Raw genomic sequence first — 26,353 nt, forward strand, 5'->3', positions numbered from 1 at the left:
ATTAGGTCTGATCCTCTGACTATAAGGTCTGATTTGCTGATTTTTTAGGTCTGATTTCTGATTTTCATTTGCAGGTCTGGGCGATTTTTGATATGCTTTGAAGGATTTTTTCAAGACAGAATTTGAAAGAGTGCATGGACAAAGACAAGAATGCTAGGCGAGGTTAAGGTGTTCCAAGGACTGATCGAAATGTGAGTGCAATTCCTTGTGCATAAGGACTGAATGCTAAGTGCATTTGGAGACCTTCTAGGGACAATGCAAGGTGGATCTAAGGTAGGGATAGGGACAAACAATCCCCTGTGGAGTGAAGACAAAGCTGAAGGCGGGAATGAGAGGTGGAGAGGGATAGTGCAAGATGCCTATGAAGTGGGATTAAGGACAAGCTATGGCAGAATTCTCATGCTTCCAAGGAAAGTCATTGGCACATTCTAGGGGGGTTATGGACAAATCCTAGGCGTGTATGAGATGATGCAAAGGACTAGGGATGAGGTGGAATTCTAAGGTGCGAAGGGACTAATCCTTAAGTCATGAGCAGATTTTAGGGCATGCTAGTGATAAAACTAAGGCGGAACAGATTTGACATGCAAAAGGACAAAACACTAGGTAGAATTGAGAGGGTGTCATGGACAAGGACACATACATTGAGCAAGATTTGAAGGGTATCATGGACAAGGAATAGTACAATCCAAAGGTTGCTAAGGACAAAACAATTGCCACTTGAATGTAGTCAAGAACCATAATGCTAAGCAACAATGTAATGATATCAAAGATGGGTGCAAACTCCACATGTCCAGGGACAAATGCATGGGCACAAATTAGGGGGTTCCAAGGACTAGGGGCCAATATGAGAAAACTTCCCTATTGGACAAGGACAAAGTGTTGAGCGCATGTGAGGGTCAATCAAGGACAAAAAATGCATTCCATCCTTGACATTCCAAAACATAGACAAGGATTTTTATCATTCCCTTTACTCCATCCTGTCAAGGTCGGGAAATCTAACCTTGACAAGGAATTCTCCTTGTCAAAACATCAAATCCTCGAAGCATTCTTGAATCAACTTTGCAACATTTTGCAATTTGACAACTATGATAACATTTTGCAACATTGACAACATTTTGCACTTTCCACAATTTTGCCCTTAAATCTCAGTCTCGACACTCTACCATGGATTTTGGACTCAAAATTTGAGTTCCTGACTCGATTGCACTTCCTGACTCGATTGCACACCATGGACAAGACATTGCATCCCTTTAGATATTTCACAGATGGATCAACACCTTGATCCAGGGCAACATGATATAAACCTCTCATAAGAAAAAAATGTTAAAGATTACGACAATTGCCAAGCTGAAAACAAAAACACTTAGCTAAGGAGCGAAAAAAGTGGGGGTCCCTATTTGCAATGGGTCAATGTGTGAAAACATCACAAGAAGTTGTAGAAATTGCATGCATATTTTACACTTAGTTCCCTGGTGGAAGAAGATGTGATTCAATTTGCCACCTTGTACTTGAAAGCCTTAGCATATGATTGGTGGTATCTTGGCCTCATTAAATAAGGACATGACCTTGTGTAGACATTTGAAGGTTTCAGCCAGAGGTTGCTGGATGGATTTGAAAAGAACGACGAGGGAGATTTTTTTTAGAGTTAGCTAAAATAAATAGCAAACTTTAGTGGATGCATATGTAATAGAGTTCCAAAGAGTGGCACTTGTTGTATTGGATATATTTAAAAAGAGGATCATTTTTCTATTTGTTGAGGGCTTATTTGAGCCTCTAAGGGGCCTAGAAGCCTTTGCACTAGCTTTATTGAATGGAGCTATTGAGGGCCATGACACTTGAGTCATTTGTGTTGAGGAACAAGTTTACACAATAGTCAAGGGCACTCACTATTGGATTCTAGAGGTAAAATTTTCAAAAAGTGGATCAAGCTTGTAGCCACAAAAGACTATGCAATAGCCTTTCACAATGAGGAGGCTAGATGAAAGCACTAGAAATGAACTTAAGAGAAATTTGTGTTTCACTTGCAAAGAGCCATGGGAACTCAATCATAGATGCCTTGGTAAGGGCCAAGTCCATTACATAGTAGTGTGAGAAGAATGAGCCTATAGAGCCAAAGCCACAAGCAATCATAGAAGAGAAACAACCCATAGAAGATAGTGACAATTTGAAGGACAACAATGACAATTTGACTATTCTATTGGGCACACCATAGCATCACCAACTCAAAGTTTGTGGAAGGTTATTTGGGTAGTAGATTAATGTGTTGATAGATAGTGATCACACCCACAATTTCATTGATGAAAGCATGATGACCAAGGGGGGTTCAAAGAAAGAGGATTTTGTGGCTTTCAATGTTATTGTTGCAAATGAACTCACATTTACTTGCTCGATGATCATGTGCCAGATAAAATCAACCCTTGACAACTATGAGGCATGTGATGAGTTTTAGGTTGTGGGGTTAGGAGACATATATATAGTTTTATGAGTGCGATGGTTGCATTCTCTTGATGACTTCTCCTATAACTATCAATCCATGGAGTTAAAGTTTAAGTCACAAGGAAAATATGTTACTATTAGAGGTATCCTAAGGGGTCACCAAAGGTGATAAAAGAAAAAAGTATGGAAATATCATTCTAAAGGGTACAAGTTGCTTGGTGAGGAATGGTGTGCACGCTACTTCATCTTTTGGTAAGAAACTTATTTATTGTATTAATATTTAAGCTCCTTTGGATAAGTATAGCATGGTGTTCTGTAATATCTCGTATTGGAAAATTCCTGAAAATTTGCAATTATCACAAACAATGTATGCTTTGATACCACTATAATGGCCTGAGCCTATTTTCTATGCCAATTTTTTGGCACTTTTCCCAACTTCATTGCATGGGCATTTTGTCAAATAGTTTATATGCAAACTTAATAAAAGGTTTTTGATTGTGGTGGTTTGTAATTGTTTGTCTTGTTATTTTTTGGAATATTAAATTGGTTGGCAAATACATTAACAAATTCACAATGCTGAAGACATTTCTTCAAACATATATGATTCATTCATTACAACAGGGAATACCAATAATGCATTTAACTAGTTGTTCTAATGCAAGATAGATACATAGTACAACTATTGACAAAAAAAACTTTGACTAGATTCTAAGGTTTAATATTTTGTTATATGTAGTAAACCTTTGTGTGATGTGTAATGTCCCTCTTTGGGTTTTAACTAAATTTAGTCCTGAAACGATAATTCCAACTTAAGATGAGAATTGTATTATCTTTACCAATAGAACTTTATAATAAAATTACCAATTGTAAAGCCCATTATGGGATATTCCTAGTTTAGGGCCTACAAACAATATGAATCACAAGAAGTTGACATTAAAAATGTTAAGTATCAAGAATCCATGGTAGAATCTAAAACCATATTAGCATTATTCATATCTAAATCAATAAACCCTAATATCATTAATATTTGCCCCAAGGAATATTCCTTATAGTCAACCATATTAGGAATTCATTAGAAATGCTTGCAAACAACAATCTCAAGGATGATTGGGAGGGCATGGAAGGATTTCTCATCCATTCCATTCCCTAGTCCACCTTGGAGGTTGGAAGTCCTCCTTGACCATGCCCAGGAGCACGGAAAGGATTTTTGGTACATTCCACCTCTGGCCCATGAGCATGGTAGGATTTTTGGTCCTTCAACACTCATGAGCTTGGAAGGCTGTCTGTCCTTCCTATTTGCAAGACATTTCTATAAATTCAAAATAAATTGCTAAAGGAATCTACTATATCAATTGTTAATAAATACCTCTTAGTGGAAATGCAGTAGATTTACTCACAAATGGCTACAATAACTTAATTTCTGCAATATATATATATATATATATATATCATGATTTATATTCTAAAATTATTCTTCAATTTGATTTCTGAATACTATTCTTTACTGCAATTGATATCTATTTCAAATAGATGTCTTAATTCCCTATTCTCCCTTGATGCCTTCTACAAAAGAAGTGTTTCCCCTTCTATATCTTTTAGTGATAGCAAGTCACATCTCTTCATTGCACAAGAGTCATACCCTTTCAAGTTAATCACTGCCTTGAAGTATTTTTAAATCTATTTTAAGGGTAATCCTTTTTTTGGTATCGCTGGCCATCGCATCCCTTAGTCGGCCCCTTTTTAAACCCTATTAACTTCATGGCTTGGACGTTATTAGGAAAACTGCAATCAGTATTTATGAATGATGTGATCTCTTAGGTGGGGCATGCCATGATGCAATAAAAAGATAGAACTTATATATGCGATATGTATAAACCAAATTATAATAAATTACATAAATTCATATATATACATATATATATATATATATATATATATAACATCATATATTCATATACTTTCATGGCTTATACATGTCTTATAATTCATTCATCATTTGTCATCCATATATATATCACATATATCTTTCACACTTATTTATTCTCACATATATTTAGTTAGGCCCATAGCTATATTGAGAGGGGGGGGCGGTCAATCAGTATAATTCACTCTTTCTAAAATTCAAATTTTATTAACAACTTAAATCCAAATAACACAAGTACACAGTATGTATGTAAACTCTAAATAAATTGTTTTATATAAATGATACTTTTACAAAATGTAGAGGCACCAACCCCTCGTTCCAAAATGATATCCACAAGAGTTATTTGTTCCACACTAACCTGATATGCTAACCACTCGAATCTGAGAAAATCTGATTACTAATGCTGCTATAAAACTGTCATAGTATAGTCACACTATTTATTCAATAATCTGCATTAATATTGCCTTGGATTCTGCTGTGTACTTATTAACACTGTTTCTTCATTGAAATTCTCTTACTTTAATTCTCTATTATCAGATCTGTAATGTCCCCTTCTCCATGATATGTCAGAGATAGCAGAAGATTAGCCTATCATTGACCCTCATAGGCTAATGTGGTGTTTTGAGGGTCCAGTTTGAGCATTCATGAGCTCTTCTGGTGGCAGTTGGCAGTGTTCTTCTCCAGACCCTTGGATTCTTTTATGGCAGTGTATTCAGGTGTTTCTGGCTCTGTTTGAGGGTACTTACTATTTATAGTAAGTCTTGGGGTTGATAGAGGCCAACCTTACTATTTTTAGTAAGACATCCAGTTATGCAGAGTATGCAGTAGACTTCTCAATGGTGCTCACAGAATTGAAAAATAATGATTAAATTGGGAATTATGATATTTTAATTAACTTTAATAATAATTAATTATAAGTGAATATTAATGATTACTATTTTGACTTAATATTTTAAGGGACATTAAATGAAATAAAGTCAAATATTAATATATAGAGTTAGGCGTCCACTTTATATTTATTTAAATGGCCTAAGTGAAGCATTTAATAAATTAAATGAAACATTCAATGCTTTTTGGGAAATTGTGCCATATTGGAGAAGATATAAAAGGGCATTAATGAATCATTTTTATTCATTCTACATTTTGGCATTTGGAGAAAGTTGTCTGAGAAGAGAGAAACCAAGGGTTTCAGTCTTTGATTTCTTTGGAGAGCATAGCTGCTTCGAAGTTGTGCATTCTGAGGTTGTGAGATATCAACTGAGGATTGCCATTGATTGATTGGCTCCATTCAGGGATCAACAGTGTGCATATTGGAGAAGAATTTTCCAAGGTTTTCAGATTTGTCTGTCCAATCTATCCATAGTAAGGGGAATATTGATCATTTTCTGCCAGAGATCATTCTTGGAGGGGCAGAAGCTGTCATAGAAGCTGTACCATGTCTCCTTAGCTAGGCCGTACAGCATTGGAGGGGCTGCGATTTTATTCTTGGAGGAATTTGCCCTGATTTTGGCATTATTTCTCCCTCATTAGGGCAGCTAGGATTGAAGCGTCTTTAGCAAAATTCAATGAATTTATTGGCAGTGAATTGCTGCCTTCAAGGCAATTCACAGAGTTGATGTATGCTGCTTTTTGATAAGACAAACCCCAGTTGCAATAATAAAATCATTTGCGGATTCTGGGTATGTTGGATGTACTCATCCTTCATCTATAATTCAGTATTGTGAGTTTAGATTAATATTTCTTGCATTCTATAGTTGGCTTTGTGTTTACTATTATTTTCCAGTCTTGCATCCATATTCAGAAAATTCCAAAAAAAAAAACTAGGAAATTCAAAATCCTTCAAACAAAATACAACAAGCAGTCTTGGTTAGTAAATATTCTACCAAGGGGTGGGATATTTCAAGATCAAAGACCTGATCATGATATTTGCAGCCAACAATATTATTTTTCTCACAACATTGATTTGTAATTTTTTTCTTCATATATACGTTGATTTGTGAAGAGATATATCTTTTGATCAAGAGACACCTCCTTTTTATTAATTCGTGGCACAACTAATATTTATACTCTTTCATTACGTTGAAGTTACCTTTTCATAAATCGTGGTGTTTGACTAAACCACATCTTCTCACAACACATTTTTTAAGACTAAACATACCCACTTCTAAATCTTTTCTTGGATAATCAGTGACAAATGAATTGGACTTTTTGTTATTAAACCAATCAATGTCTTAATATGGGGAAGTAAATATCATTGCTTATTTTATATTGCTGTTATTTTAAATTGAGGATCGATGACATATTTCCATCTTCTGAGTCAGCGATGTAATAGATAATAGACTTCCACCTTCTGTGTCACTTCATATGGTTGATCAGATAGCCATCTTCTCAGATTGAATACATTCAAATCAGGTTTGCTGCTTATATTTTACTTCTGAATATACTGCTGCTTATACAGTCAGTTACTTCTGAGAAGTAAGTTTGCAAGTAATCCCTTGTCAATCTCATTCATCCTTCAATGCTCCCTGTTTAGTCTGATCAACAATATCTGACATCAATGACAAAATCTCAACATTTAGTTCATATTATTCTATACACATTTCCACTTCAGTCCACAGTCTTATCTCCCACTTTTCCCTCTCTATATAGCCTCTTAATGCCTTTCCATCATATCATTTCATAATAGAAGCACTTAATTATGCCGAGGGTGTTCTCTATTTCAAGTGTATTATTCTTTATTTCAATCAATATCTATTTCAAATAGATGTCTTAATTTTCTATTCTCCCTTGATGCCTTCGATAAATGAAATTGTCTCCCCTTTCATATATTTCAATGATAGCAAGTCACTGTTGGAAGTGAAGTCCAACGAACTCCTTCCACTTTGCCGCCAAAACCTTTTGGCTCTTCAACTTCTCTTGTAAAGCTCTTTAAGAACTATTTGAATATCATTGTCGTGTGTATTCTGAAGCTGCTTGCAGCTGTGTATGTACAAACCAGAATTGTTCATCAGTATAATTGATTCCCCTGCTTTAAGTGTGGACGTAGGCAATCTACCGAACCACGATAAATTGCATGTCTCTTTTGTCTTTGTCTGTGAATTCATTGTTCAGTTTTCTGCTCTTCTAATTCGCTTTAAATGCTAACAATTGGTATCAGAGCCACGTTGGCTTGAGCAGAGATGGAGGAAGAAGGAGAAGGTAAAATTTATAACTTCTATGGCAGTTTTACGTTCCATGTAAAACTATGCTTCAAGCCCCGCGTACATTGGTGGGATGGCTGGAAGAAAGAGGGGAACTTAGTTGAAGAGGAGAATCCAGTGAAAGAGAAGGATGTTGGGATTCTCATTTGCTCTCCTCTTGAGCCAGCCTTGGCACTTATTGGCCAAACTGTTAATGGTCGGGAAGTTGTAGGCATTCGTGTGGTGAAGGTTGAATGTCATGATGTCTCGGTCGGAGTGCGGGATGAAGAGTGTATGTCATTGGAGACCCAAGTTAAATCTGCTGTTGACTCCTGGGATGAGGAGGGTGTAGATTGGAGTGAGGCAGTAGGGCAAGGAAGCCGAGCAAAAATTGTGGCTTCGGAGAGCTCCGCAGATGGCATGGCCTTGGCAAAAATAAAGAGGCACTCCCGTGATGCTGAGGACAACCTTTGCACATATAATTTCATAGAAGACTACGAACCTATGGACTTAGATGAAGAAGTGCAAAGACGATTTTCTGGTTTAAAGCGAAAGCGGCCATTGACAGGAGTAGAGGACAATGGGCATCGCTCCAAGCAGTTTCAGGCATTGCAGGGAGAGAAGGAAGATGCTTTCTCCCGACCAGTCTATTAAGACTCACCAACTCGATTGGATGGATGTGGATGATAGTATCAACGTGGATAATGAGCAACCTCGCGTGAAGGAGGTAAACAAATCGTTGCAGATGGAGAAGAACATGCTGGATTCGTGGAATAATATTCCGAAGAAGTTTTTATATGTGAACAGGGAGGAGGCAATATTGACGACTGCCGTAAAGGAAGAGGCAGAGTATCCTCGCCTCAGTAAGGAGAAAATTGTTTTTCAAATAGAAGAAGTTCAGCTTTTAAATTTTATTAAGTCTGATAGAATTTGGAGTAGGTTCATTCAAAGTTTTCTTGAACAGATTTTGGCGATGTTAAAATCTTCGTTGGGTTTGGTTCGAATGTAAGATTGAACATGGAAGCAGGGATGCCAGTGCATGGCTGTACTGGTTGGCCTTCACAGGGGAGATTGTTGGGTATATGAAGCACAATGGTCACATGACTGTTTGTCTTCCCCAGACTCTTCATTCATACCTGAATATGAATGTATAAATATATGTGTGCAGTCTATGTACTATGTATTGGATATTTGGTTAATAAGATAATTCCCTGCGTTTCTGGTGGACGTAGCCACTTAGTGGTGAACCACGTTAAACCTTGTGTTGTGTGCCTTGCTAGGTTTGACCTATTCTTGCATGTCGTCTCACCAGAACATGGTCATTTATCTATCTAGATGTTTAACATTTTTCTTCCTTTTCAATGGAAACAAAATACAAAGATAGATTTTACAGTAAATGAATTGTTATTGTTCTATTCTCTTGTCTGTATTTTGAATTTTGAGAGAGTTCTCTGCAATCAAAGTTACAAATTTGGTGTAGTTTGTAGGGTGAACATGGAATAAAACTAATATATTTCTTTGTACTTTTACATGATATTCTCCTCACTTAAATTGTGTACTTTTGAATAAATGATATGTTTCTGCAAAATGTTTATAATGGAGATTGATGTTTTAAGTCTAGAGATATTTATTTGGGTTAGGTAGCAATGGACAAAATGATTTAAAACAATTAAAACATTTCTCTGATTGTGAATGCAAAATGATGTGCATTGCCCCTAGACCCCCATTGAGGTGTTGTCTCTTGACCCTATAGGGGTTGTTGCCCCTAGACCTCCACTAAACTCATTTGATTAGCCAACTACTCTCCGAGTATGATTTTGCAAACTATGCTTTCAAGCTTACCTATAGTTTTTTGTCTACAATATCATCATCAAATTGGACAATCTTCCCTAATATTACTTGATGCTTAATTGTTTTCCTTACCATTACGGAGACAACTTTTTCTTTTAGGGGATAATGTAGTTAGTGTACAATGCCTATTATTATGTTGTGATAATATGGAAGGTGGTGATATTTTTGAAGACCCATATGATGATGCTTGATTAGTGACGGTTGATTGTTGATGCTTGACATTATTATATTTTAATTCTAGTATATAATATATATCATGACATTCAAGTATGATGAATTGACATTGTAATATTTTTTATTTTTATGGTGGTTTTGTTTATTATACAATATATGTAGCTATGTATGGTATTTTAAACTTAATTACTGATGAAAATATGTATATATTTCTGATTATTATATGTTTTTTATATGGATGGGAAACACCAAATTGTTTTTTAACCAAACCTGCAAACCAGACCCTCGAACCCAAACCTGAACCAGCACCAGAATCATAAGTTAGCACTGTGATGAATATAAATAAAATAATCTACATTTTGCGTGTTGTGCCTGCATTCTGTCTCCTACATATTCCTACATAATATAATTTGACTAAAGGATTGCTATAGTTCATGTTGGTAATTATTAATAAATGATAATTATTGTTTCTTTCTCATATTCCCTCTTCCAACTCAAGGCATTAGTATCAATTTCTTCATTTACAGTGTACGCCTATATAACATAATTATTAAGGATTATACCATATTTATATTGATTCCCATTAACTGGTTTATTTATATGTAATCCATTTTATTTACCTGAACACAATAATTTGAACTTGGAGCCTGTAGGTTTTAAGCTTGGAACGGAAAAGCATACGACAGAAATTAACATAAACAAATGTGGAGAAGTGCACGTGACATCTGGAGTAGAAGGGTTAGCTTTATTGAAAACCACACAGGTATTCTTCTACAATTTAGCATATATAAAGGATGGTGTTACTGCTTGTAAATGAAAAATAATTAATTTTTTTGGTACTGTCTTACTAGAAACTTATGAATTATTTTCATTCATGACAGTCTGGATTTGTTGGGTTCATTCGAGATAGATACACCTTATTGCCAGAAACAAAGGAGCGCATCTTAGCTACAGAGATATCTGCTGTGTGGAGGTTAGTTCTAGGAAAACAAAATATTTTTTATTTGCCTATTCTAATTATTGTACATTATGGCTTACAAGCTTCAATACAGTTATGCTTTGGTGTTGACACTTGGACATATTATAGGTAGCTAGAAAAATAACAGTAGTCTTTACATTGAAGACCCAACCAACTGGGAGAGTTCAATCATGACATAGGTTGTGTCAGCAAATAGGATTCCAGGCAGTGATGTGTCATTTGGATACCTCCGAAGGAACAAAGAACCAACTTAGCAATGTTTTAATATCTTGTCCAGTATACCATCATTACTAACCATTAAAGAAGTTTTATAATCTGCAGTCTAACCAGTAAAATTACATACTTGATCCTTCAGTGAGCAATAGGAATAACTTGATCATTATATGGGCTGCTAGTTCACTCATTGTCACGTGTTAACTTTTCTTGTGTCATACACAAACATGAAACACTTGCTATGAGATATTTTTTGTGATGGTGATTGTGTTTATCAAATGAAGAAGTGTATAATGGCGTTTCCTTTTTTCCCTATATTGTGCTGTTTTTATGATTGGTTAGTTGTAACTGTAGGATACATTGCCAATTGGGGATGATAAGTTTCAAGGGCAAGTGAGAACAATGAAACTAAATTCCTATTGATTTATTTCTTGATGTCAGGTGGGAAGACAGATTGGTAACTGCCATAGTATCTGTAGAATATAAATTGCAATGGATAAATAGATTTTATAAAGACAGAAAATGTATTTAATGTCTATGAGTGACAAAAGCATGTTACTGGGACTTAAACGTATAAAAAGTTACCTTAGTGAATATGGAGTCTCAAAGGAACTACAACAAACAAGCTTGTAGAGCAGGTTACAGTAGAGAATTTGGACTGCTAGAATGAACTGCAGAAACAAAGATTAAAGCAATAAAATTAGAAAAAGGGCCTTCATAGTGCTACAAATGATAAGGTTATAATAACCCTACCAGGAAATATTGTTCCAAACTTGCAATTTTTCCTGATTTTTAGCTCATTGCATATCGTCAAACATTTTGCATACAACCAAATATGAAGAAGTTATGAATAATATCAGTCATAATAGATGCATTTAAAACTCTAAATCATATGTTTATCATTAAAACATGTCCCACATTCAAAAGTTTCACAAAGACATTTTGCAAACAGTTTGCAATTTTTCTATATAGCTGGAAATGACTACAAGAGTAATACAACTTGCTGTCCCAAAAAATCAGAATTACAAAGATGTAGAATGCTTAATCTACTAACCTGCAAAGATGCCAAATATTCTTACAATAGGTGCCAAGATGATGTAGAAATGTGAACAACATTGGAACTAGTAGATAAGAGTGTACTGATTACTAAAATTTGATTGCTTGAAATTATATGATGAGGGCAGAACTTGAGACACAAAAAAACACAACAAATTGCAATAAAAGACTATATTATTATTATTTGAAAACTATCTTCAATACATGCAATTACATTCCAGAGGAAATAATCCTCATAGGCTGCAACAACTTACAGCTATAGAGCTTTCTGGAAACCCTTACAACGTGAATTTTCCAACTCACAACTCACATCCAACAACTCTCCCAAAAACTCAACTCACAAGTTTCCTCAATGAATCCTAAATAGCCTCCCCTCCATTTTGGATCCAAAATTACAATTTAAAATTAAAATTTGGCGGTCTAGCACCAAAACATACAATTTGAATTTCAAAATTGAGCCAAATTTGAAAACTGGAAACTTTCCGAAAAATGGTTCAACTTCTGGCAGCCATAACTTTTGAACCGGTGATCGGATTGATGCGTTGTTTTAAGCGTCGGAAAGCTCTCTGAGTGAAGAACATTCTAAGTATTAGCTCCGCCAATTCCCACTATTTTCAGTGCCGTTCAAGGCCATTTAATGCCTCAAATTTGACTCAATAATTTTTTTCAGTTATTCAGGAAAATGAAACTTGAATAATTTTCAAACTGTTAATGATTTTAACCTGATTCTTTCACCAAAGTGCTTATTTTTCCGTTCTCAAGCTCCCTGCAAATTTCGGCCTCCATCCGTCTTCAAGTTAAAACTTTATAAAAATAGTAGGTTGGCTAGAAAAAAGAAGTTGAACAATTCTGAAAGTTGGAATCTCTTATTCGTCCAAATGGGTATCCAGAAATGCAAAAACATTAAAAGAAAACTAACTAAAAGGAAATATTTTTGGGTGATGCAGGATTGCCCTTACACCACCAGATGGTCCTGCATCATTATAAGATCCTCCAAAAGTAGAATCTGTATTGCAACTCCCAGAGATCCGAAACCATTCTCAAATATTGTAAAACTATATACATGAAATATAACTTCAAGTTTAAGGAAGTAAATGCCCACATGTAAATGCCACTTATACTTCCACCAAATAAGCACGAGCAATGGGTAGATGTATGGCCCTTTGAAACTCTTGTTATATAAAATTAAGCATAAGAATATTCATTGAGTGGCTATCATTTGAATCACCTAAATTTGGAAGGGCTGACTACAAATGGCCACATCCTTCTTCCAAATCGGTTTGTTGTATACAAGAGGCTGCACCAATGTCCCAATAGGCCCCACAAGGCCTGACATCCCATATAAGACTTTAGCGACTCTCTTAATATACTCATGCCCTCCTCCTAGAATGATGGCAGCCAACATAGGGGCTCACAATTTCTAGTAAGTAATTTTCACTTCCAAGATGTAAAGCGACTAGCAAGGTGCATGCAAAATCACAGCTCCTTGTCTATGCCTAGAATAACATCACAAACACCCATATATGGCATCCCATAATCAACACTTGACACTTCTTGTCGATGGCGCTTAGGAATATAGCAAATGAATAATTCACCACCTATAAATTAGATAACCAATAATTAATAGTTTGCTTGCAAACTTTTGATAAATTACTTCAATAATTATACCCAACTATGAATCCTATGTGAATCCACCTTTGAATCCTTTCTGCACATGCTATGACTCTAAATGAATCACACAAAATTGGCTAGGGAGTAATCTTTCACCATTGAAACCAATCTTACCTTAGGGTTTCATCTAAGGCAGAGGAGATGAACAATATTAAACCTCATAGAGAAAATAGAGTTAAATGAAATGTTTAGAATCCCCTTCTCCTCCGATTGTCCTTTTATAAGGCACTTCTAGAAATTTCCAGAAATTATAATTTAATATCACCTTTTAATAATAATCCTTCAACTCTATAAAAATGACTTTATTTTATTATTTTCTTTTAAGCCTTAAAGTCGCTTTAAAAATCACTTTTATAAATAATTAATAAAAGCTGTCCTTAAATTCACCCTTTTGACAACTTAAATATATATCTTTTCTTGCACATCCACCCAAAGTGGTGAAAAATAATTAAATAGCTCAAAAGTGATTTCTAATATGCCAACATACTCTAAAGCTCACTAGAGATCCACCTAATTAAAATTGATACTTTCCAAAAATAGAATGTTCCTCCAAGGAGTTTGGAATGCACCTAAAACGACAAAATCACCCTTGAAAAGAATAAATAGACTCATCTTGATCCCTTGAACACAACACTACTATTTGAACTTCATTTTGAAAACGCTGGCACTCTCCAAGAAAGCTGGAGTTTTCAAAGATGTTGGAAAGACCAAAAAATGAGGACATTACAAAGGTCATGATCCTAGGTTCGATCAAATTACTTTAAATGTTTGAGGCTTCTACAGTGAATAATTTATGAAATGTATGTCTCATCTCTGAAATTACCATGTGAATCTTTACAGCCAAATGGATTTTAAAAATTCTTACAATTATTCTAGAAATACACATTTCAAATAAAAGACATTTTATATAGGGGTCTGTTGATGTGTTTTTTATGCACATGCGAACACAAAATAAAATACCAAGGTATCTTATCCTCTCTTGAACAAAGTCTCTCATATGCTATGCTTCACGATCAAATGAGACAACTTCAAGGTTACGAAATGTCAGGTCTTGATGCGTGGATAAGTTTATTGGTTTGATATGATAATGCTAGAATCACAAGGGGACTTACATTGTATATGAATGCTCAATCTTATCATGGATCAGGGTAAGTATGCCAATAACCTAGGATTTGGCAATGAAGCTCCAGACTTAATTCTTACTAAAAAATGAGCAAAAGGAATAGGGTTCAGGAAATCTATTCTAAGCCTAGGAACGTAGGAAATGATGAATGGATCTGGTGGAATCAAACTAGGCAAGGTCTCACAATCATGTATTGACACAAGCTTAGTGCAATCGTCTAAGGTATACTTAAAAGATTTTCAAGCTATCACCATCAAATGTTGACACATCCAAGTTGATGCTTGTCAAGGGACGCGTAATAGTTGAAGTTAAGCTTACTTAAAATTCCAATTGACCACACAAGGCACACTTACCAGCAGCAAGAGGCTAGTGGTATGGATTAAGGATTCCACACAAAAAAATTCAACAAATCTTCCACTCAATCTAACATACATGAAAATAAATTCTAATCTAAAATCTAATCTAACTTTCTAATCTAACTTGGAGGAATTGAGAACCATGAATGCAAATACAACACTTGAAGAGCAAAATCACCAACAATTGAACAATGATTATGATTCAAATAGCTGCAACATATACCAACAATTCTACAAAAACTCTCCCTTACAAATGAGAGGCAAGGAGGCATATATAGAGTCTCTTACAAAATGGATGGCCAAGATTGATCCAAGATCAACGGCCGAGGTTACAAGATAAAACCCTAATTAGGGTTTGTACAACCACCATTACATTGGCCAATAAGAAACAAGGGTAGGTAAGATAAATAATATTTGATGTAGTGCCATGTGTCACCTATTCCCTTCTTGAATGAATGTTGACTTGGTACCCTTTGATTGAACGAGTGGTGACTAGGATGCCACCTTAGCTTGCCTTGTACACTTAACCAATTTGCCTTGTACATTCTTCATCTTCACAATGTTTGGAATCCCTTATGATACTTTACATTCCATCCTTATGTTAAGGAATTCCATGAATTGTTCCCTCCTTATGTTTGGAAAATTTCCCAATCTTGGAATTTTGAAATATTTCCTTCCTTGACGCACTTTGATATTGAAATTCCTTGATGTAGTTCTGGATTTCTTGATGTAAAATCCTTTGTGTTCATTTCTTGAACTTACTTTCCTTCATTTGTTCACCATCAAAGTGAAGTCTTCTTCATGATTGATCTAGTCCTCACCTTCGCCTTTTGGAATCTCTATCCAGAAATCCCCATCCAATCTTTGAAGCATTGATCTTCCTTATACTCATTGCATGCATCCTCCTTCACCTCAAACCTTGATCATCATACTTCCTTTCCTCATAACAGTCCTGCAAAACAAACAAGCATTGAATCAAACACCCATGTGATAAACTTGATTTCAACCTTGGTGGGAAATCCATCCGCATATGGACTGATCATTCCTCAAAACCATCCGCATTATCCTTGTCCATTCTTCACTTGGTGGAAATTTGGTGCCTATCTGGACAACTTCCTTCCTTTGTAATTCCGCCCTGCAGTGGAAATCCGACCCTCATCCAGACTCACTGCCCTTGAAAATCTTGTGTTGATTGGATGACCATTCCATGGAGTGGAAATCTGGACACCATCAGGACTTTGTTCCTGACATTTGTCCCAACATGTGATAGGTAATCTTAGAAAATTGTAACGCCAATTCTGGAAAATATGAAGGTCCGAATTAAAGTCTGGAAGATTTTCCTTCAGAAAAATTGATTTTCAGACTTAGGATAAGTCTGATCATAATTGCCAAGTCCGAAGACCCCCCTGTAAACTCAGAAAATCAAGTATTTGGAGTCCAAAACTGAATGTCCAGGTCTGGAAATATCACTTGGAGGTCTGAAAACACTCAGAAAGTGACTGATTTTTTATATCAAAGTTGTAATAAAAGTCTGATTTTCTGAGGACAAAGTCTGAATACCCCCTCCAATGCCTGAAAATTCTCAGAAAATGGTGTATTGAAGTCTGATTTTTTGATTCTTAAGTCTGAATACACCCTCTAAAAGTCTGAAAATGGCTCCAAAGAGTTTGAAGACACTTTGAAAATGATGAATATCAATGGCTGGAAGTGGTCACAGCCATGTCACATGCTTGCATTTGAATTATTTTGACCTTCAAAACTCAGAACTGGTCACATCTGGGCACAACTATGTGGTTGGAAATGAAGTTTCAGTCTGAAGACAGCCTGGTATACTTAGAAAAATGTCAAAAATGGTGCCCGGAAATATACCACAATTTTGAAAATGCTTGGAAAAGGGTGTGGAAAAGTCTGATTTTTAGCTCTTAAAGTCTGAAGACACCCTTCCAAGGTCCAACAATGGCTGCCCAATGTCTGAAGACAACCTTCAACTTCAATAAATCAGTCATTTAAACTTGTCGCAGTCATAGGAAACACCTGTGTTTGATGGATTTCACCTTCCGAAAGTGAAGTTTGTCAAATCTGGGCACAAACAAAGGGCTGGTAAAAAAATATCTAAGTCTGAAGACAAATCTGAAAATGGAGTTTCAGACTTAGATCAGCAATGGAAGCTCCACCAAATGCCCAAAAAATTCATAAGAAATGACGCCCAAGTAAAATTTTCCAAGTTGGCAAGTGGCTGGAAATGAAAATCAGTCTGAAGACAACCTGCAACTATGGAGTTTCAGACTGTAACAACAATGGCAGCCCTTGAAAATGCACTGAAAACTCCACCAAACAACCCTTAACCAAAATCGCCTTAGTGTGGATGAGTTGGGCAATGAAGAATAATTCTTAAAATGTGTTCCCAACGAACAATGGAGGTCAAATCACTCCTAGCAATGGCGCCCAACAAGGTCTGAAAATAACGGCAGCCACCAAGCATGAAGAAAATCACCCCAAACAACGACACAAAGCACTCCCAAATAAAAATCGAAATTTTCCCAGCTATGGTGCCATTCCAAAATTCTAAAAATGTCTTCAATGGCAGCTCAGATCTGCAACAATGGAGGTTGGAACAGCCAAGCTGGAAAAAATGGAGGAAAGAATCTTCAACCCAACACTTCACTTCAGCACTTTGCCAAAATTTGCCAATAAGGGAGAAAAATTACCTTTCATGGAGACACCTGGCAGATTTAATAATAAAATAATGTTGGAAACTCCTCTCATATACTTGCTTTTACCTCTCACCTTCACCACACAAGCAATGTGGGATAAAACACTTGCTTAAATACTTTCTTGGTAAAAACCTAACTTGCTTCTAGAAGGTTCATATATTAAATGATTATTGCAAGTTATTTAATTTTGCTTGTAAAATTTTAAATAATCATTAATCATTATTTAAAAGCAATTAAAAATGGGGATTAGTTATTAAAATATTGCAATTTAAATCCAAATTAAGCCTCCAGGGGAAAATCGACTTGGGTTGGGATTGAAAAATCCCTTTAAAAATCATTAAAATTGTCAAAAATTCCCCATAAGGGAAATCGACCCTAGCTTGGATAAAAATCCATGCATAACTTCATGAAAAATGCACACAAAACTCCCTAGGGGAAAATCGATGGCAGTCTAGATTGAAAATCCACACTCCAAACTTACTTTACATGCAAAAATCACTCCCTAGTGGAAAATCGACCTCTGTCTGGATGAAAATCCGGATTCAAAACTCTTCAAAATGCTCGCAGTGGAAAATCAACTTCTATCTGGATGAAAATCCAGACAAAAATCCGTAGTCACTTGTCACAAAACATCCTGGTGGAAAATCGACCCAAGCATGGAATCATCCTCAACGTTGTCTGCACTATAGTTCGCACTCCTGGTGGAAAATCAATGGCAGTTTGGATAAAATCCTGACACTTAGCCAAATTTTAGCACTTCTAGGGGAAAATCGATCCAGGTACGGATAAACAGTGGTGGAAAATAATAGCCAGTATGGATTTCAGGGGAAACCCATGTGTAGTGTGGATTTTGAGTGGGGGCATGGGGTGGGTAGTCTGGAATGTGAGGGGAAAAACACCTCTAGCATGGAATTTGACCCTCTAACCCTTGGAATATGGATTTCCCTTAGGATTTTATCATTTTAACCACTCAAAATCACTTAGAAACTTTGAATTTAGACTGGACTTAGGCAAATTTTCCAAAAATGTGAGCAAAACTCTAGGAAAATATTGGAATAAAGTGTGAAATCAATTTAAGTAATACCTTAAGAGCGAGAAAACAACTCCAAAAGGTCTTGGAATGCCTTGGCACTTTAAAATTATTGATGCGCGTGTTTAAAACACGTTAACGCTCAAAAGGTCATACAGTTAGGCAAAACTTAGGATCATTAAAATATCAACGTTAGCAACTTGATCCTATAACTTCAAAAAAACCCTAGATGGCACTAGGCAAACACTAGGAAACTCGGCAAAACTTCTACTCTAAAAAGTGAAAAGTGGGGGGTCCCCATTTTCAATGGGGCGATGTGTGAAGACATCACAACATCTAGCGCCACCTCGAATAAATGTTCCTGAACACTTCAAAGATAAAGACCCAATCCACACTTAGAACCTCGGGAAAATTCAACCCAAACCTATCAAGAGACTAGGAAAGTACCTCGAAATGGAAGAAGAATCCCGAACCGGACCAAGGTACCTAGTCTTTGATTACCCATGTGTGTGCAAATGCATTCATTTTGGCTCATGAGGACATTGCAACCCTTAGAATCCATCGTGACTAGCTACGTGATTTATCCTAACTTCATAAGCATCCTGGATAAAGCCTCGTTGCCAGTCAAACGTCTATAGCCTTGACGAGGTTATCGCTGTTATCTCACGAATATTGCTCCACTGCCAGCCAGGCGTCCATAGCCCTAGTGGAGTTACTCGCATGTTCCCATAGCCCAAACATTCTGATATATGTTTTTGTTTCATCTTTCTCTTTTCTTTCTCATTATACTTTCTTTTCACATATCTTCCATACTTGTAGTTTGACACGTAAGCAGTGAAGCTCACTTGGGTTTGACAATTACAGTGGCGCTGAAGCAGGATTTTAGATTTTTCACTGGCCACAACTTCACTTAAGAAACCACAATGACTAAGAGAAAACAATTAAGTGTGTAAAATATAGCAATTGAAAGATGTCGATATCCAGACACAATAAGTGATTTTCTTCCAAGTCAAGTACAAGTCCTAACCAAATGACGAAGCTGGAGAGGAACAACCTCGGATTCAAAAGCACTTCATGAATAGATACCTAAGAAATGGACCGAACATAAGATCCAAAATCTTACTAGCGTGCAAGAAGACAACACAACACCCACCTCACAAATAGAGGTTCCCACTTAGGACACCTAACCTAAGCAAAGCGACTAACTAAAGCAAACTAAACGACTTGAGCCACTAAAGGATCTTGAGTCAGATGACCCAAGGCAAATTAACAACCTGGCTCAACAAAACCTCTAAGCTATGCATGAAAAGAAAACCTACTCTAACTATATACAAAACTCCTAGAATGAACACGACTCAAAGAAATGACATATGTAGAGCATGGCAATTGTGATGGTTCTCAAAGGGGCAAATTCATCCTTGAATATGGAAATGTAAGCTATCACAATGTAGGTCTCATATTCAATCAAAACTCCATTCAAAATGATCAATTGGGGTAACTCATTAGGTCCATGATCTACCCAAATGCAAGTTGTTTTCCCAAAGCCCCCATAATCAAAATCATAAAAACTTTCAAAGCTAGGATTAAGGAAAGAGACAACCTGGGGATTTTCATGCTCAGGTAGGAATTCTCGCTCGGCATTCTCAATTCCTCATTAGAAAAGAGACTAACAGCTACATCAGGAGGTCGCCATTGGTGATGGATCATTCCACTTGCATCTTTGATATGCAAATCTTCGCTCACCGGTTCTCCTTGCGTCCTTAGGACTGGAAGTAGCGCAACCTCAAATTGCTCATCACTCTTCACTTCCATGGCAACAACAGGTTCAATATCTTGCATAAACCACGCATCTTTATGAAACTCCATAAGCATGTCCTCAAAAATGAGATTCTCCTTGATAAGCTGATCTTCAAAAATTTCCTCAATTCGCTTCTGGTATATGATCTCAAGTGATAGCGCCCCATCGAATTGTTCATTATCCTCTGGATCTATCTCAATAATGTTGGAGGTCTCTTCCTTCTTGATGGCTTGACATTCTTCATTCAACTCTTCTTCTTGCAAAACTAAATGCTCATCTATACTATCTCCTTGCAACCCATTCAACAATACCTCTGGAGGTCGAAGTTGGTGATGAATCATGCCATTCGCAGCAACTTGGTTGTCCTGGAACAATATCGGCAATGACTCCTTGTACTTTTTCCTTAAGACCTTTCAGTGCCCCCTCGAATTGTTCTTCATATCCGGGCTCACTTGTGATAACTTGTAGTTCTTCGCTCAATATTTCCGTATGATTTTTCTCTCCCTCACGACTGCTACTTGAAACTTCTTGCATTTCCTTCTCAATAATCTCCTCTTGTAGCGAGAGTGATAAATCATCAAGGAATTCTACATTTTGCAATGGATGCGAATCATTATCCTCCTTGATTGTCAGACGAACATCTTGATCATCACCTGTCACTGTCTCTTCAACTTGGATATTTTCCTCCTCAACAGATTCCTCCTTTGGTGCAAGATATGGAAAGTTATCCACTGCAATGCATGGATCATTAGGTGGACTTGTATCATCGACTTGCAAATGGCTTCCTTCACTATCGGATGATGTAGCGATGCCTTGTGTTTGTGTTCTTCTATACTCTATAGCTGCAAGGTATGCACTCCAAGATCTATCCACAATACACTCTTCTCTTGATGGGATTGGCAATCCGAATTGGCATCTGACTTTGTTGATAGCCTCTTCACATATTAGACAAGTGAATTCTGAGTGAGGTGCATTGTGAATCCAACACCAACGGGGAAGCAACACGCCTTCAAATTGTACATTACCCATCTCAATCTATTCTTGAACTCTCAACTTGAATCTTGAGAAAGAATCATTTCCATGGATATCATCATTAGGCATTATGCACAACTCTGGCTTGAGAGCATCCCAAACGAAGATCTTTCCTTGTAGAACCAATTCTATCCTTGACAAGAATGTCAAGCAATGCATTTCATCATGTTCATTCGTCTCATGGAGTCTAGATTGTCGTGGCCTTACAAACTCGGACATGTTGCGTGAATGCAACTGCGCATTCAATCTCCACCAAAGTTGAAGAATATCAACTTCTTGCTCATTTTGGTGATGCCACTCCATTTTCTGATTTTTATTTTTTGAAATTTTTCACTTTTTTTGGATTTTTTGACATAAGAGAGATCTATAAAATCTCGAATTCAACTTGAAAGCTCATTTTGGTTCCAGCCTCCTTTGCAAATCCACTTGATAATCCAGCAATCACCTCTAATTGTTCATGCATGTATTCACTATCAAGCCCTCCTTCTAGCGCCAATTCTGTTGATGTGTTTATTATGTACATGCGAACATAGAATAAAATACCAAGGTATCTTATCCTCTCTTGAACAAAGTCTGTCATATGATATGCTTCGCAATCAAATGAGACAACTCCAAGGTTACGAAATGTCAGGTCTTGACGTGTGGATAAGTTCAGTGGTTTGATGTGATAATGCTGGAATCACAAGGGGACTTACATTGTACATGAATGCTCAATCTTATCATGGATCAGGATAAGTATGCCAATAACCTAGGATTTGGCAATGAAGCTCCAGACTTAATTCTTACTAAAAAATGAGCAAAAGGAATAGGGTTCAGGAAATCTATTCTAAGCCTAGGAATGTAGGAAATAATGAATGGATCTGGTGGAATCAAACCAGGCAAGGTCTCACAATCAGGTATTGACACAAGCTTAGTGCAATCGTCTAAGGTATACTTAAAGATTTTCAGGCTATCACCATCAAACGTTGACACCATCCAAGTTGATGCTTGTCAAGGGACGCGTAATAGTTGAAGTTAAGCTTACTTAAAATTCCAGTTGATCACACGAGGCACACTTACCAACGGCAAGAGGCTAGTGGTATGGATTAAGGATTCCACACAAATAAATTCAACAAATCTTCCACTCAATCTAACATACATGAAAATAAATTCTAATCTAAAATCTAATCTAACTTGGAGGAATTGAGAACCATGAATGCAAATACAACACTAGAAGAGCAAAATCACCAACAATTGAACAATGATTATGATTCAAATAGCTGCAGCATATACCAACAATTCTACAAAAACTCTCCCTTACAAATGAGAGACAAAGAGGCATATATAGAGTCTCTTACAAAATGGATGGCCAAGATTGATCCAAGATCAACGGTCGAGATTACAAGATAAAACCCTAATTAGGATTTGCACAACCACCATTACATTGGCCAATAAGAAACGAGGGAAGGTAAGATAAATAATATTTGATGTAGTGCCATGTGTCACCTATTTCCTCCTTGAATGAATGTTGACTTGGTACCCTTTGATTGAACGAGTGGTGACTAGGATGCCACCTCAGCTTGCCTTATACACTTAACCAATTTGCCTTGTACATTCTTCATCTTCACAATGTTTGGAATCCCTTATGATACTTTACATTCCATCCTTATGTTAAGGAATTCCATGAATTGTTCCCTCCTTATGTTTGGAAAATTTCCCAATCTTGGAATTTTGAAATATTTCCTTCCTTGACGCACTTTAATATTGAAATTCCTTGATGTAGTTCTAGATTTCTTGATGTAAAATCCTTTGTGTTCATTTCTTGAACTTGCTTTCCTTCATTTGTTCACCATCAAAGTGAAGTCTTCTTCATGATTGATCTAGTCCTCACCTTCGCCTTCTGGAATCTCTATCCAGAAATCCCCATTCAATCTTTGAAGCATTGATCTTCCTTATACTCATTGCGTGCATCCTCCTTCACCTCAAGCCCTGATCATCATACTTCCTTTCCTCGTAACAGTCCTGCAAAACAAACAAGCATTGAATCAAACACCCATGTGATAAACTTGATTTCAACCTTGGTGGGAAATCCATCCGCATATGGACTGATCATTCCTCAAAACCATCCACATTATCCTCATCCATTCTTCACTTGGTGAAATTTGATGCCTATCTGGACAACTTCCTTCCTTTGTAATTCCGCCCTGCAGTGGAAATCTGACCCTCATCCAGACTCATTGTCCTTGAAAATCTTGTGTTGATTGGATCACCATTCCATGGAGTGGAAATCCGGACACCATCAAGACTTTGTTCTTGACATTTGTCCCAACATGTGATAGGTAATCTTAGAAAATTGTAACACCAATTCTGGAAAATATGAAGGTCTAGATTAAATTCTGGAAGATTTTCCTTCAGAAAAACCGATTTTCAGACTTAGGATAAGTCTGATCATAATTGCCAAGTCCGAAGACACCCCTATAAACTCAGAAAATCAAGTATTTGGAGTCCAAAAATGAATGTCCAGGTCTGAAAATATCACTTGGAGGTCTGAAAACACTTAGAAAGTGACTGATTTTTTATATCAAAGTTGTAATAAAAGTCTGATTTTCTAAGGACAAAATCTGAATACGCCCTCCAGTGCTTTAAAATACTTAGAAAATGGTGTATTGAAGTCTGATTTTTTGATTCTTAAGTCTGAATACACCCTCTGAAAGTCTGAAAATGGCTCCAAAAATTCTGAAGACACACTGAAAATGATGAATATCAATGGCTGGAAGTGGTCACAGCCATGTCACATGCTTGCATTTGAATTATTTTGACCTTCAAAACTCAGACATGGTCACATCTGAGCACAAGTATGTGGCTGGAAATGAAGTTTCAGTCTGAAGACAACCTGGTATACTCAGAAAAATGTCAAAAATGGTGCTCAGAAGTATACCACAATTTTGAAAATGCTAACCCATTACCCTGAGGGTAATAGTTAGAGGAAAATTTAAGGGTTATACCGTACTCAAAAGCCCAATTTGAAAATCTTAATGATGTGAAGGCTGAGCCATTGTCGCAAACCAATGCATAAGGACACCCAAATTTTGTAATAATGTTTTCTTCAAGGAATTTAATTACGGCCTCAGTAGTGCATACCTTGAGAGCTTGAGCTTCCGACCATCTGGTACAATAATCGGTAGCAGTGATGATATACCTTTGTTGGGCTGAGGATGCGAGGTTGATGACACCAATAAAATCCATTCCCCATTTTGCAAATGGTCTTGCCTCGATTACTGGATTTAGTGGCATGACAGGATTCTTTTCTCTGAAGGCGGCAACTTGGCAAGTGTGACAAGTCCTGACATGATTAAATGTATCTTTGAAAAGTGTGGGTCAGTAGTATCCTGCCCCCAGGATTTGATGAGTTGTAGCCAGGTTAGCTCCATGTCCTGTCCCAAATTTGGAGTGAAAATGTTCAATTATTTGTTTGGCCTCTTCTTTACCAACACACCTTAGATATATTCCCTCGTGATTCCTGCGATATAGGACGGATCCTTGAAGCATATAATGTTGACACTTTATCCTCAATGCTCTTTTCTGCATGGGTGTCATATGAGTAGGGCATTTGTGGTCGAGTAGGTAAGTCACAATTTCCTTGTACCATTCATCTGGGGTGACATCCTCCAATTTATAAATTTGCTGAATTAACCCGAGCCCATCGACTGCCAGTGTCTGAGCTAAAGCCTGCCCTCGAACAAGTTTTATAGGTTGGATTTCAATATCAAATTCCTGAATAATGGCGACCCACTTGCCTCTTCTCTCTCCTAGTTCATTTTGCATGAGGAGGGTCTTTACAGCTGCATCTGGTATAATTGCATAGATTTTGGCCCTTAAGAGGTAATGTCTAAATTTTTTAATGGCTTTGACCAATGCATATGCCTGTTTTTCAATATTGGGATATCTGAGTTCTGCATCTTTCAAGGGGGTACTCATGAATGCAATTGGATTCTCGTTCCTCTCTTCACTCCTTTGGGTGAGAATAGCTGCACAAGTGTATTCAGAGGCAAATGAATACAGGTAGAAGGGCCTCATATAATCAGGACTGATCAGTACTGGCGCTTCCGCGATTGCCGACTTTATCTCCTCAAATGCTCTCTTGGCCTGCATCGACCATTCTATTTTCGCGTCTTTCTTCAACATCTCATTCAAAGGCCTGACTATTTCGGCAAACCCTGTGATGAATTTTTTGACAAAATTGATTTTGCCGAAGAAAGATTTGAGTTCCTTCTTACTGGCTGGCAGGTTGATGGTTGATATAGCCTTTACTCTTTCAGGATCAATAGAGATTCCTTTCTCTGAAATGACATGTCCCAACAGTTTCCCTTCCGTTACCCCAAATATACATTTCTTAGGATTGAGAGAAACACCGTATCTTTTGCACCTCTGGAAGACTTTTCTTAGATCATCCACATGATCTTCCCTTTTCCTAGAGAAAACTATGATATCGTCCATGTATATGATGATGCATTTCCCAATTAAGTCTCTGAAAGCAATATCCATGGCTCTCTGAAAGGTGGCCCCGACATTGATGAGACCAAAAGGCATCCTTTTGTATGCAAATGTTCTCCACTTGGTAGTGAAAGCGGTCTTCAGTCGATCTTCAGGTTCAACCAATACTTGATTATAACCTGAATATCCATCCAGAAACGACATCATCTGTGACCCGTTGACAATCTGCAATACTTCATCCAGCGATGGTAGTGGATAATTGTCCTTTTCTGAGGCTCGGTTGAGATTTCTGAAATCAACACACAATCTGATTTCTCCACTCTTTTTCTTGACGGGAACCAGGT

General features: G+C 36.9%; 1 protein-coding gene across 1 annotated transcript in view; it reads left to right on the plus strand.

The window, feature by feature from the left end:
- The window catches only part of LOC131041187 (uricase-2 isozyme 2), a 99,239-nt gene that overhangs the window by 57,308 nt on the left and 15,578 nt on the right, over positions 1-26,353 (plus strand). The window contains exons 4-5 of the mRNA XM_057974186.2: positions 10,218-10,327; positions 10,446-10,537. Of these exons, the coding sequence (XP_057830169.1) occupies positions 10,218-10,327; positions 10,446-10,537 (202 nt within the window). The remainder of the gene's footprint in view (positions 1-10,217; positions 10,328-10,445; positions 10,538-26,353) is intronic.

The sequence above is a fragment of the Cryptomeria japonica genome, chromosome 11 (assembly GCF_030272615.1).
Source record: "Cryptomeria japonica chromosome 11, Sugi_1.0, whole genome shotgun sequence".
NCBI lineage: Eukaryota > Viridiplantae > Streptophyta > Pinopsida > Cupressales > Cupressaceae > Cryptomeria > Cryptomeria japonica.